Source organism: Colobus angolensis, unplaced genomic scaffold (assembly GCF_000951035.1).
Source record: "Colobus angolensis palliatus isolate OR3802 unplaced genomic scaffold, Cang.pa_1.0 Scaffold70, whole genome shotgun sequence".
NCBI lineage: Eukaryota > Metazoa > Chordata > Mammalia > Primates > Cercopithecidae > Colobus > Colobus angolensis.
Window position 1 is genome coordinate 4740881 of NW_012120710.1, and position 12816 is coordinate 4753696.

General features: G+C 37.7%; 1 protein-coding gene across 4 annotated transcripts in view; it reads right to left on the minus strand.

Annotated features, from left to right (window-relative positions):
* The window catches only part of RASSF6 (Ras association (RalGDS/AF-6) domain family member 6), a 48744-nt gene extending 36448 nt beyond the window's left edge, over window positions 1-12296 (minus strand). For 2 of the 4 annotated variants that reach the window (XM_011927151.1, XM_011927149.1), the window contains exons 1-2: window positions 11954-12236; window positions 3432-3530 (exon numbers count right to left, since the gene is read on the minus strand). In XM_011927151.1, the coding sequence (XP_011782541.1) occupies window positions 3432-3496 (65 nt within the window). In that variant the 5' untranslated portion in view covers window positions 3497-3530; window positions 11954-12236. Of the gene's footprint in view, window positions 1-3431; window positions 3531-7563; window positions 7610-11953 lie in introns of all 4 variants that reach the window. The other 2 variants (XM_011927148.1, XM_011927150.1) reach the window with 2 other exon arrangements.
* Between the last annotated feature and the right edge of the window lie 520 nt (window positions 12297-12816).

Consider the following 12816-nt stretch of genomic DNA (forward strand, 5'->3'; position numbering starts at 1 on the left):
GACAAAGTAGATCAATTTTACTAGGAATAACCGATTATTGAGTCATATTGATATGCTCAATGACTGTTGACAATATATGCTTATTGAAAAATATCAGATATAAAAAAATACTTAATGAATGTCCTTCTTTCACATATCTTGTGATGACGTTATTGACCTTTTTGTGACAAAATAACAGATGTGATACCCAGTTTCTCATAATAAATGCTTTTCATTTCACTGGATCATCAAACATGAATAATGTGAATTTTAAAAACAATCCCCATGTGGAAAAAAATTCTAATTTTTTAAGTGGATGCTTCCAAACATGCAGTTAAAATCCTCTATCTCTGGCTTATTTTAAAATTCTAGCTTTCTATACAAATATGTCAGAACAGGCTCTCTTATACTTTAATTAAAGACAGGTATTCAGCCTTCTTCAGGAGAAGATGCTCTCCCCTTAGAAACTTACCTTCAGGACTCACAGGGGCACTCAGTGTTTGCTCCTATTCCTTTGATCAGGAGAAGACCCTGTACATGAAACCTGGGCAAACATTGCCTTCTGGCTCTATTGGCCAGGTAGGAGGCAGCCTGTGGAACACTGGCTCTTTGTGTTTAATATGTGCTTACAAGTGCAGGTGGCTGGTTCCTTTGTTTCAACAAAGGTTGCTGGCCAACATGCTTGGAAAAAGAAACTGTTTGGAATAATGCACTTTCTGCTAAAATTTATTACATCATGCTAATTAAACTTATTTACTAAGGGTAGGAATGTACATGTAACTTTTGAGCTGCCATTAGAAGAGGCATAGACTGCAAAATTTATGTTAGGTTCTTAAGTAGCAGAAAAAGTCTAATAGGTTCTGAGAGTGAAATGTGATCTGCATTCTAAAACTGGATTTAATCTTTCCCATTTTTTTTTTAAATACATGGTTAGCATTTATTCACCTCTAAAAGTGCCCAGATTTTAGCCTATGACCTAAAGTGAAAATACTTTGAAAGTAACCATAAAAAGCTTTATTTTATTTTATTTTATTTTATTTTTTCCACCCAGCTCACTATGTGAAGCAGTGTGCAGTGACAACTCTGGGCAATAAAACAGCAACTGGAAGCTTCGTCATTCCAGCACAAAGCTAACTAACCTATGCTAATACCCTTTGAACAGGGAAGTTTCTAAACTCAGAATTCTCATCCAGTAGTGGGATAAAAACGTTATGTTGCCTACAGTGCTATTATTAATATCAGGACCTCTTATTTTACTGATCATATGTAATCCTCATGAAATTTGCTGAAACCAAAATTCTGATTATGAAGATTCTGTTTTATTATTAATTCCCATTCTTTTCATGTAGTTCTGTGCAGGAAAATAAAAATACCTCAATAAATTGTTAATTTTTGTCTTGTTCACCACAACAATGCCTAGTATAGAGAGGGAGCTAAAACACTACTTGCCAAGTGAATAAATGAGTAGGTGTGTTTGCCAAATTTGTGGTATGCTGGATATCACAGTTGGTCAGTGGCATTGTTATAATTTCTGGTGACAGCCTGGCAGAGATTTCCCCCAGCTCCAGGAATTTTGTTTATGTTAGGAGGTCAAAAGTTCTCAGAACTTTAATCCTTTCCTACTGTGAGCATTTGTTCTCAGACTTCAGTATGCATCAGAATCACATGATTCATTCTGGGGTGAAGCCCAGGGTCTATACTGTGAGCAGGCATCTGATTCAGAAGCAGGTGGTCCATGGACCTCATTTTTAAGAAATGCTTCTTATTCCATCTCAAATGTAATGTGTCCAGGACTGAATTCTGGATCCTCAACTGCAAACCTGCTCCTCCTGTAGCTCCTGCTTCTCCTCATGATTTCACAAAATGTTAACTCCATTTTTCTAGATCAAAATTTTTAGAATGATCCTTGGTTATTCTCTTTCTCTCATACCCCATGTCTAACCCTTCTGGAAATAATCCTATTGTGTTGGTCTTCAAAATATATACAGAATCTGACCATTGTTTTCTGCCTCTACTGCTGCCACCTTGGTTCAAGCCACCTTCATCTCCACCCTGGACTGTCAGCTCCTTGGTAACTTCTCTGTTTACACTCTTGTCCCCTCTCTACTGTGTTCTTAACACAGCAGCCACACTGATATTGTCACTCATGTGCTCAATATCCTTCCACAGCTTCTCATCTTATTTAGTGGGAAATACCAAGCCTCATGATGGTCTGTCAAACCCTACATGTTCTGGGCCCATTTGGCCTCATCTTCTCCTGCTGTCTTTCTGCTTCCATTTCCCCACACTGTCCTCCCTGACCCTTACAAATATGCATCTGTCTTTGGGCTGCGGAGTTGCCGTTCCCCTTGCCTGGAATACCTGTGAAACCTGCGTGGCTTGCTTTCTCCCTTTCTGAAGGCTTTTCCTCCAATGCTTCCTCCTCACTGAGGAAGGAACATGCAATCAGAACCCTTTCTGCTCTCTATCTCCAGCACTCTTTACTCCGTTTCCTCAGCATTTATCTTATGTATTGACTGTATCCCAACTTTATGATGTAACCCCATGAAAGTAAGGGTTTTGTTTGGTTCATTACTGAATGCTCGGGTCTGAAAAAATACCTGTTCATATTGAGCAGTCAATAAGTGTTTGAGGAATAAGTCAGTGGATCCTTTATCCTTTGCATCATGTCTTTTTCCCACTGCTTATAGTTCATCCTTATCTTCCAGCTGTGGCTTTATTTCTGTATTTGATCATATTTGTTTCCTTCACTTTTCTACTGCCCAGCCCTACATCATTCACTTCCCCTTCTCTCTATCATTTATTTGGCTTTATTCCTTTTTCCATCCCCCATAAGATTTGGGTCATGTTTCAGTACCACTTGGTTTTTCATGATTTCATTTCCCCTCAGCCCCCAGCCTCTGCTACAGCTTGGCCAGTTTCAGTTTTCATCTTTACTCTTATAGCTTTTAAGCCCCTACTCTATTGTTCCCAAAGCAATGTGAAATACGGTTTGCTGGGTATAAGAAAAGTTGTGGATGTCAGCCATATATTGCATAATCTAATGTCAAGAGGGAACCAGTAAAAATAAAGTGTCATGAAGAGCAAGGGAGGGAGAGGTTAGGACAGGGAATAATATTTTTGGCCCTGGGGTTAATTCCTTAGAACTATCATTTAGGAGAAGCCTTAGATCTTTCACCTAATGCTGCTCTTCAGTATTATCCCAACTATTAAAACAGTAATGTCACCTTTAATAAAATAAAACCACTGTTAAACAAAATATTAGTGATTGTTCCATGAGAGAATAAATTTGGGAGTCTTTAGGAACATACTTTTTCAACTTCTTATCTAGTATCTCTACTGAGGATTCACGTTATTAATCTTGTTGATCATATATCATGCTTAGAAAACTTTGGTATATTCCACAAATGACTGGTGAGTAGGATAATGTATAATATAAGGTGTGTGGTTACCTGGTTATGAATGTCCTCTCATTAATGAAGATCCAAGAGGGGTACTGATGAACCATCATAGTCATCTTTTCCTCTTTTCTGAGATGGTCTGAGGATATCCTAAACATGAGAATAATGTTAATGATTTGTTCCTATAATGCATTCATAAATTAGTATCTGATTTAAGTTGAGTATTTTGTTGTGTCTCTAGAGTATAAGAATGTTTTAGAAAGTTTTTGAGTAGTATGTCATATATAAGCAAAAATACAGAAAAATGTATTATGTAAATGAAAAACTACAGAAACAGTAACTCAGGACAAGGATGGACTGAACAATTTGGTAAGTCTGTTTTAGATATATTTCTAGCAAAATAAATATGACTCTATTGATTTATGTAATTCTGTAGAAGGGATCATATTCCTTCTTTTGCACTAACTCACCCAAACTGGCTGAACCTTGCCCCAGCCAGCAGAACACAACTGCAATTCTAGGCAGCTAAAATCAAGCTCTGACTTGAAGAGTTGATTAGATATGATGTAATATTTTTCAAGTCTCCTTCCGGCTCTGGAAACTGTGGTCAGATGTGAATAATCTCCTCCTTTATATGTTCATATGAATGGCATTAGGGTGTGACCAGAGATGTAAAGTATAATCTTTTCTGATCATCCTATTTTGCAAAAATTGAATATTCAGTTGTCATGGCTCCAAGCCTATAAGATTTTAGGGGGTATAACCAGAATAAAAAGATGGACAAGAGAGCGTTCAGTTTTCTTTTTTTTTTAAAAAAGGTGTGTGTGGGGGGTGGTGGATTTCCTCCTTTTCCTTTCACATCAGGTACTTTGGGTTGGGTAAGATGAATAAAAATTAGGAATTTTTATGCCCTAACTCTTCAGAATACCAGGAAAAAAAAAAAAAAGGAAACAGGAAAGCTACTCTTCTCTTCTCATAAAATCTCTGATGCATCTTTTTCCTTACAGCATGTTGTTGAACTCATTAGGTCCTTTGTTACAGTTTTCAGGGTGAATGCTTGGCTGGAGTCTCATTTTAGGCTTTTATGATTCTGATCATCCCATCACCTATTTGGTCACAAACCATCCTGTTATCTTTCTTAATAAATACAGCCCAAGTCCTTTAACCTGACTTTCAGGCTTTCTTCAATTCCACCCAAACCTACCTTTCCAAGCTCCAAATTGAAACATTTCTTCAACACCAGGCCTCGTAATCTAACGAAATTTCATGTCATTGAGTCTCTTCTCACCAGCTCCCCTGGCAGCAGAGGGCCCTCCTCACTGCAGCTCCAGATATCTGGTCCCTTTTAGTCCCCAGTGGGACATCTTTAAGTCTCCCCATGGCCTTTGAATCCACACTGTTGTCATCACTCTGCTTTCTACCTGTATTGTCATTATTGATTTATACCTTACTTTCTTTTCTATTGCTATCTTCTTGCTCAAAGAATGGTGCTTCTCTAGTTGGAAATGACATACTCTGATAGCACATCATTGGCAGGTCTCATGCAGGACACCTGGAGGACTCATGCCAGAGAGACAGAAGCTTAGTCTCCAGGCAAAGTAATTCTATACGTCAGAAGCCACATGGGCATTTTATGCTGCCTTGGGGACACAGACACAACATGCTCCATGAGCCCAATGAATCCCAGTTACTCATTCACAGGATTTGGTCTGGGCAATTTGGTTATACAGGTTACACAGGTTACTCCAGCTTCTAAAACTTCAGTTTTGCCCCTGGATTTTGTCATTCTAATAACCCACCAAAAGGGTTTTTAATGTCCCCTAATGAGATCCCCCAGTGATGACCTTGGGGCCCAAACACTTCCTTCTTCCTCCTGGACCCAGATTATTCATCATATATTCCTTTAATTTAGCCCTACCTCCACTTCTCCACCCATGTTCCAAGAGCCTATACCTTGCCAAAGAGTTCGCTTCTCTCCTCATTTCTTCACTTCTTAGCAGCATTTGACAAGATTGATTTTCCTACCTTTTACAACATTTTCCTCTTGACGCTTTTGAGACAAACCATGAAAAACAATCACCTTGCTCTATTTTCCTGCTATCTCACAGGCCTCAACACTAGTCTCCTTTGCTGACTCCTCCTTTACATGATCGCTAAATACGGGCTTGTTTGAATGTCCATTCTCAGCCATCCTTTCTTGTCTATCTATACATTCTTCCAGGTAATCTAATCTGTCTCCAGCCCATAATCTCTGCTGAGCTCCAGGCGCATGTCACCACCTACCTAATCTCTACTTAGATGGGTACCAGGCATCTCAATATCTACATGACTGAAACAGAACCACTGACTTTCTCCCACGCTCTAGAATTTCCTCCTCTACAATTCTTTCCCATCTAGGCATCAAAACTAATATTTAGTCTCATTTTTTTCCTCTTTCACCATAAGCTGAATTCAATCCAAAAGTAAGTCCTATTCACTGTACCACTAACATAATCCAGATTCGAAAGTTTTGATTTCTACTACTACTACCCTAAGCCAAGTCACCATAATCTTTTCCCTGGATTATTGTGTCAGTCTACTAAAGGGCCTCCTTCTGCTGCGGTCTGAATGTTTGCATCCCCACAAAATTTACATGTTGAAACTTAATCACCAATGCAATAGTATTAACAGGTGAAGATTTTAGGAGGTGATTAGGTCATGATAGTGGGGATCATGAATGTGATTAGTACCCTTATAAAAGAGACCTCAGAAGCTGCCTGAACCCTTTCACCATGTCAGAGCATAGAAAGAAGACCATCTAAGAACCAGACAGCTTGCTCCCCTCACCAGACACTGGGGTTATTTGGAACTGAAGAACCACTGATAGAAGCTTCTTATAATCAAATCAGTGCAGTGGCTTTCCAACTGGCTCACTCTTTATTTGCATTCATAAGAAATATCAAAGATATCATTAAAGAGGGCAAATAATTGCAATGTAGTTACAGTGACAAACTTGTGATCTATGCTGAAGTAACTCACAACCACCTTCAGAAGACTTCAGAAGATGTGATGAAAGGATTTCCAAGGCTCTTACATTATGCTCAGACTTTAGGAAGGAAGACAGTTGAATATAATTTAACGTAAGAAAGTAAAAACAGGATAAAATTTTCATTCATAGGCAGCATATAATATTTGAGTAGGAAATAATATTGTTCTTGTCTGATCTAAAAATTGAGTAAATAAAATATTCAAATGGTTTAAATATCTGAAAGGTAAGAATATGATTTGGTAAAAGTCTTATTGTTAGTATTAACAGTGAAGTGAAATACAAAAGTTAGCCAGGTGTGGTGGCACACACTTGTAATCACAGCTACTTGGGAGGCTGAGGCCCAAGAACTGCTTAAACCTGGGAGACGGAGGTTGCAGTGAGCCAAGATTGCATCATTGCACTCCAGCCTGGGCAATAGAGTGAGACTCTGTCTCAAAAAAAAAAAAAAGAAAAGAAAAGAAAAAATAAAGAACAAAACAAACAAACAAAAACAATGAAGCAAGGCATAGATCTATGAATTCAAATAGTTTTTCATGCTCATCTTCCCATTCCCATTCACCATGATGCATAGCAAATTAAAACCTGCTACGGCCCTTGTGAAAATCTTCTAAATTATAAAGACTTGGCAGATATAAGCATCTGAGCAAGTTTTCTCAAAGACTTAAGAGGAGAATAACAGAGAAGTCATGAATAGCAAAGAGGAAGAGAATTTATGAAGAAAGAAAAAATTACAGGTCTAAAAGCCTGGAGGACTTACTTGGAATGTTCAACTATTTTGGTAAAACATAATAAACTAAAACTTGAGGAGGAAGATGGTTGTTACAAATCTATGTAGGCCCTGGAGCCAAAGATTATTGACTTAGATTGTGTGTACAATAAGATCATTATTTAATGAGTTTGGTTATTTACTTTTTCACTGTGTCCAGAAACAACGAAGCTGGAGAGACAGGGAATTAGATAGTTCAGCAATTAAGTCCTGGAGAAATGAACAGCACTAGAAGTCCTAGGAGAGGTAGAATTGGTCTGAGCAGGCCAAAGAGATCTGGAGTCTGAGGAGGCAGTGTTGGGCAGCATCAGCCTTCCAGCAACGCTGGAACGTGGTTCACCTCCCCTGGCTCTGCATTCCTGCCTAGAGGTGGGCTTGCCTGGACTTACCAGTTGCCTTGTGACCAGAATGAGGCCAGAGGACAGGAAGTGAACTCTAGCACAAGTTAAATCAAATGGGTCAGTCATTTAAAGCAGCTTCCTGTTATCCAAGCATGAGTTAATTAAATGGTTACATGTCTAAAAGTGGAAAATTTGTTTCACTCATTTGTAAATTCAACAAGTATTTCGTGAGTTCCTTCTCTGCACTTGCTACCATGATAGGCACAGAAAGTATAGCGTGTATCTATATCTATAGCCTCTTTTTTTTGAGGCCACAAGGTGCACAAACTGTCACAATGTTCATGATTTTACAAAGAACTTATATACATAGATGTATGTATATATCTACATATATATGTGTATACACACACATATATATGTAAATATATACAGGTGCTAACTTCCCTGTATTTCCCAGCCAAAGACAATTTCTCTTGCTTCTGAAATTTCACAGGAACTTTTCTGTAGCTTTCTAATTACTTATTGCTTTCTCTCTCTAACCGTATTTTATTTTACTTAATTTGACTACTAGGTCCTTTAGAACAGAATTATTGCTATTTCATTTTTGTGTCTTCTTACTAAAGTGAGTGAATATATGCAGGCATATAGATAAAACGTACACAAAATATTGAATACATCCAACATACAGAGAGGTACGTTATAATATTAATGGTAAAATTAAGAGCTAAGACATTATGTGTGATAATTATTTCTTTTTTAAATTTTGTATGTACTTTCTAAATCATATACAAGGAATATATGTTACATCTCTCTCACCCGCGTCCCCAGTAAAAGCTACTTAAAAAAAGAACAGAAAGGATCACACTAGAATAGCAAGTGTGTATTTCAATTATGAGATAAGACTATATTAAGGGCTGTACACATGGAAAGTCTTTTTAATAATATATTGTTTCAGCTTGAAGAAGCAATCATGAAGCTGTTTTCCCAAAGTCATGACCTGGAAACTTGGAGTAGAGAAGAGCAGAGTTATATGCAATTACATCACTTCAAGAAAATGAGACAAAACAACTATAATTCCATCCAGTATCTAGATCTCTAAAAAAAGGAAAAGAGCTAACAGAGTGATGGTTTTTGGGAAGCATTTGGCTCCATATTTTTTCTTAAAATGTGCTTTATTTGCAGAGACAGTAAAAGTCAAGAGTTGGCATATACAAACTATCACTTGATTAAGTTATATTGTTGCAGTCAGCAATTGTTAGTTTTGAGATAGAAATAGTGTATTATAATCATTTAATCTAAGAGAGGACTAAGCAGAATATGAATCAAACACACTTCTATGTGAGCATGCCACTGCCCTCAGTTCAGTGGAATCTAATTGGAAATGCCAAACCTTTACTATTCTATTGTATATTTACATGGTACCAATGCCATGAATTTTATTCCGCTCAAGGTGCCCTCAGGAAGATAAAGAAAGCAGGAATAGTCAGAGAAGCAAATTTGTATTAATGCACTTAAGACATCTTGCCACCACTGGGTCTGGGAGGAGCTGCTCAGTCTGCCAACAGCATCTTCTGGCATTACTGATGTGGTGGAGCTCAAGGATTTTCTGCTTCACCTGAGCTTCCCAGTAGAAATTCTTAGGTTGACTTCACAAAGATCACGACTCATTTTTCCTGTTTGTCTATTGGTTGCAAAAGAATCGACACTCTCTCCTCTTAAGCTCCTTTCCTAGGCTCTGGGTAGTGATGAAGTTTTCCTTTAAGATAACACCCTTATTACTTAAATAGGAGACACTTCATGTTCAAATCCTAAAAGGAGTGGTATTAGTTAAGTTTGGTTGTTGAGATTATGTTATGAAAGCGATGAAAACACTATAACTGATGATTTTAAAGACACAAATTAATTTTTGCAACAGAACAACTCTCTAACTTTAGTGTAAAGGGAAAATATTCAGAATTCCTTTCTCAGAGGTTGTATTTTCAAATGGCCTATACTTGAATATTTTAAAAATCTAAGCTTTTATATGAAGTCCATGTATCTCTAGTAACCGTGAATTCTCTACCCACGTTGTAATCAATGAATCTATACAAGCAAATGGACTTTTGGCATTGGGTTTCTATTTCAGTTAAAAGTATAAGATGTTTCTTTTTTAGGAAATCAAAACAAGAATCAGGTGTAGAACTTTTAATTACATGCTTAAAAGACTGTTGCATACATATGACACTATTTTGAATATAACTGAAAAGGTTAATTTTTTCTTAATCATTGCTGGGTCTCTTTCTGTTACTCTTTTCTTTCTTTCTCTCTCTCTCTCTCTGATTGAACAAAATATTTAATAGTTTATAATAAAATGTTATACAGGTGAGAAATAGTAGAATAAATGTAAACTGAACACAATATTCTAATGTATAGATATAAAGTTTACATCTATCTATCTATCTATCTATCTATCTATCTATCTATCTATCTATCTATCTAAACAGATTTTAACTAGGAAGACTTACATCCAGTTATGGTTAAATAGATTAATCTCAAATGAATTTCAAATATAGTTAAATAAATTTATCTCAATTGGGGCTACTATTCTTTATTTAGACATGTGCCTATTAATAAATATAAAGGCAAATAACATGGTTTAAGAATGTATAACAATACATAAATTCAGCATAAAAGTATATTTCCTCTTTGGAAAGTGCTTAGTGAATATTGGAGCCCTAACTTATTCTAATTCAATTTGATTCCTTTATAAGTTTTTAGCTAAACCATACTAAACACAATCAGACCCCAGAGGGCAATAACATGTAAACTTCAGTTAGGTTGGCTTTAGAATTCTATCCACAATTCTCCAGTCAATATCTAATTATAAATACACAGAAGAGTTTCAACTCTGCAATTTGAGAAAAGAATCCATTAGAACACTGATGATATTAAGTTAGGGTATACTGCAAACTCTTTGTTTTATTTAAGAAAATAACAAGATAAAAATGACATCAATGGAAATTACTAGTCATAGATACTAAGTTGGTCCCCTCAAGAAAATTAGCAACATTAATAACTAACAACATTGACAAAAGTGCTGTTTAAGTAAAACTTCATAAAATAAAGCTACTTTCCTGTAATTTAAGCTTAAGAGGTAGAGACTGACAAATACAAGTATTATTCCTTCATGTCTCTTGTCCATCACCAAAAATTAAAAACATCACTTCAATACAAACAATTCAATATGTGCTGAAATATAAAGACATGGATTATATGATCTAAATTGATGAAAGTTATTCTAAAGCAGTCTCCTTTATAAAACCCAAATGGCATGAATTCCACAATATGAGATTGTGTGTAACTCTCTTACTCTAAAATTCTGTTTTCTTTTTAGGAACAACAGATTAATATAAATGTGAGTTTTTCAAAAGAAAAGTGATTGAGTAGCAAATATATCTGAATTTGTCACCACATACTTTATCTGAAAAATGGAAAGAAGCCAGGTCATTTCGTTCCTGCCCAGAGATATGATCCTAGCACACCTGTCACCTGCTTGCCTGTCTTGGACCCACTCTCTGGGAACCAGTTCAATTCCAGCATCCTAATACACACTGTCTGGTCTCCCTAGTTCAGCTTGCCCTCCGTAACAATGGCCCCTTTGGCAGAGCAGCTTCTTCTTAATGCTAACAGGAGGTACCACTTACAGAACACTTGCTGAGTGTTCAGTTCCCATCAAAGAAAGCCCTGTGGGGCAGATCCTTTGATCACGCTTGTTTTATAGACAAACTTTTGGGGCTTAGGTTAAGAAACTTTCAAAGGGGCAAACTAATAAAATGGCAAAGCCAAGCTTTGAACCTACCACTCTCCTGCTTCAGAATTCATATCCTTGACTCATGGACTCCCATTTAATTATTTGTTTATTCTTTCATTGTTTGGTGAAAGCGTATATTAAAAATTCTATTTTTTTTTGTGGGGTGGGGGGTCATGCTTTCCGTCATTTTGCAGAAACAAATAAAAGTTTAGCTGAACCCTCAGTTAAGATCTTTCCAGTGTGATGATTCAACACCATATTCTAATCATAAGGATACTCAGAGGAAGGAGGATGCCATCCAGAAGTATAGCATCTTTGTAAGGCACGATTTTTGCTAGGCACAATTACAGGTAAATGGCTCATTGAACTAAAGGGAGGAAGGGTCCTGTGGTCACATTTACCTCCAAGCCCTTCTCTGCACCTTTCCCTCCCTTCCTTCCCCTCTCTCCCTCCCACCCTGCAAGCTTTCCTTGGTTACGAAAGCATATTCTGAGAAAATGAAAAGGAAAAGTGATGTGCGCGATTCAGGCCGCTATGACACACACACACTTAACTTTGCAGCCTATGGATTCTGCTTTCTAATAACTTGCCCTCAACCTGACCCCAGCGAGTGGATTAGAAAGTTCTTTCCCCTACCCCCATTTTCACCTGTTATTCACACTGTGAGCAGGAGGAGCCTTTTCACCCTCGCTGTTGGGCTGAACTTGCTCCGCGGTTTGTTCTTGGCTAGGTCAGGAACTCTGGTAGAGGGAAACCAGTGCCCTGTCTCTGCCGGGCTGGGACTTCGCGAGTCACTCACCTGTAGGGGAGGTCCGAGGCCCTCGCGGGCTCAGGGGCGGCGCATGTCTCCTCCCAGAGCATGGCTCGGCCGGGAGCGTGCAGTGCCCCCCACGCGATCAGCGATCCTACAGCCCAAGGAGCTGTTAATTATTTCTTCTTTTCGCCACAGCAGGGAAGTGTAAGAAACCTGAGCCACTCCCTGTGCCTCAGTGCATGTTGGGAGTGTTTACTTTCTTTCTTAGAAACAGCTGATAGGTACACTCCTTTGCTCTCTGCCACACTTCTTGAGAAATGAATGGACATTCTAGTTAACGCTTTAACCACGGGATTTGACTGATGCTAATCTCTATTCTCCAGTCCACCCAGAATGTAGGTAATTGGTCTGTGAGACATGACACCAACCAAGACTGAACGCCATTATTCATGTCTTTCTTTTTAAGATTTTTCTTTTCCAATTTGAGATTTGTTAATTTTCTTTCCTTGTTCTAACACATTTTCCTGCTAGCACTTTTTTTCACCCAGAGCAGCGTTTCACGCTTCAGGGTGCAACAGGACCACGTATGTATTCTGCTAAACCCAGGTACCATCACCTGTGAGACTCTGATTTAGTAGGCCATGGATACGCTTTTTTATAAGCTCCACAGAAGGAACTGGTAGACATCAAAGTTTGAAAATGAACATAATGAAACAAAACAGAGGAAATAAATGATAATTTAGTCATTATCTATTGA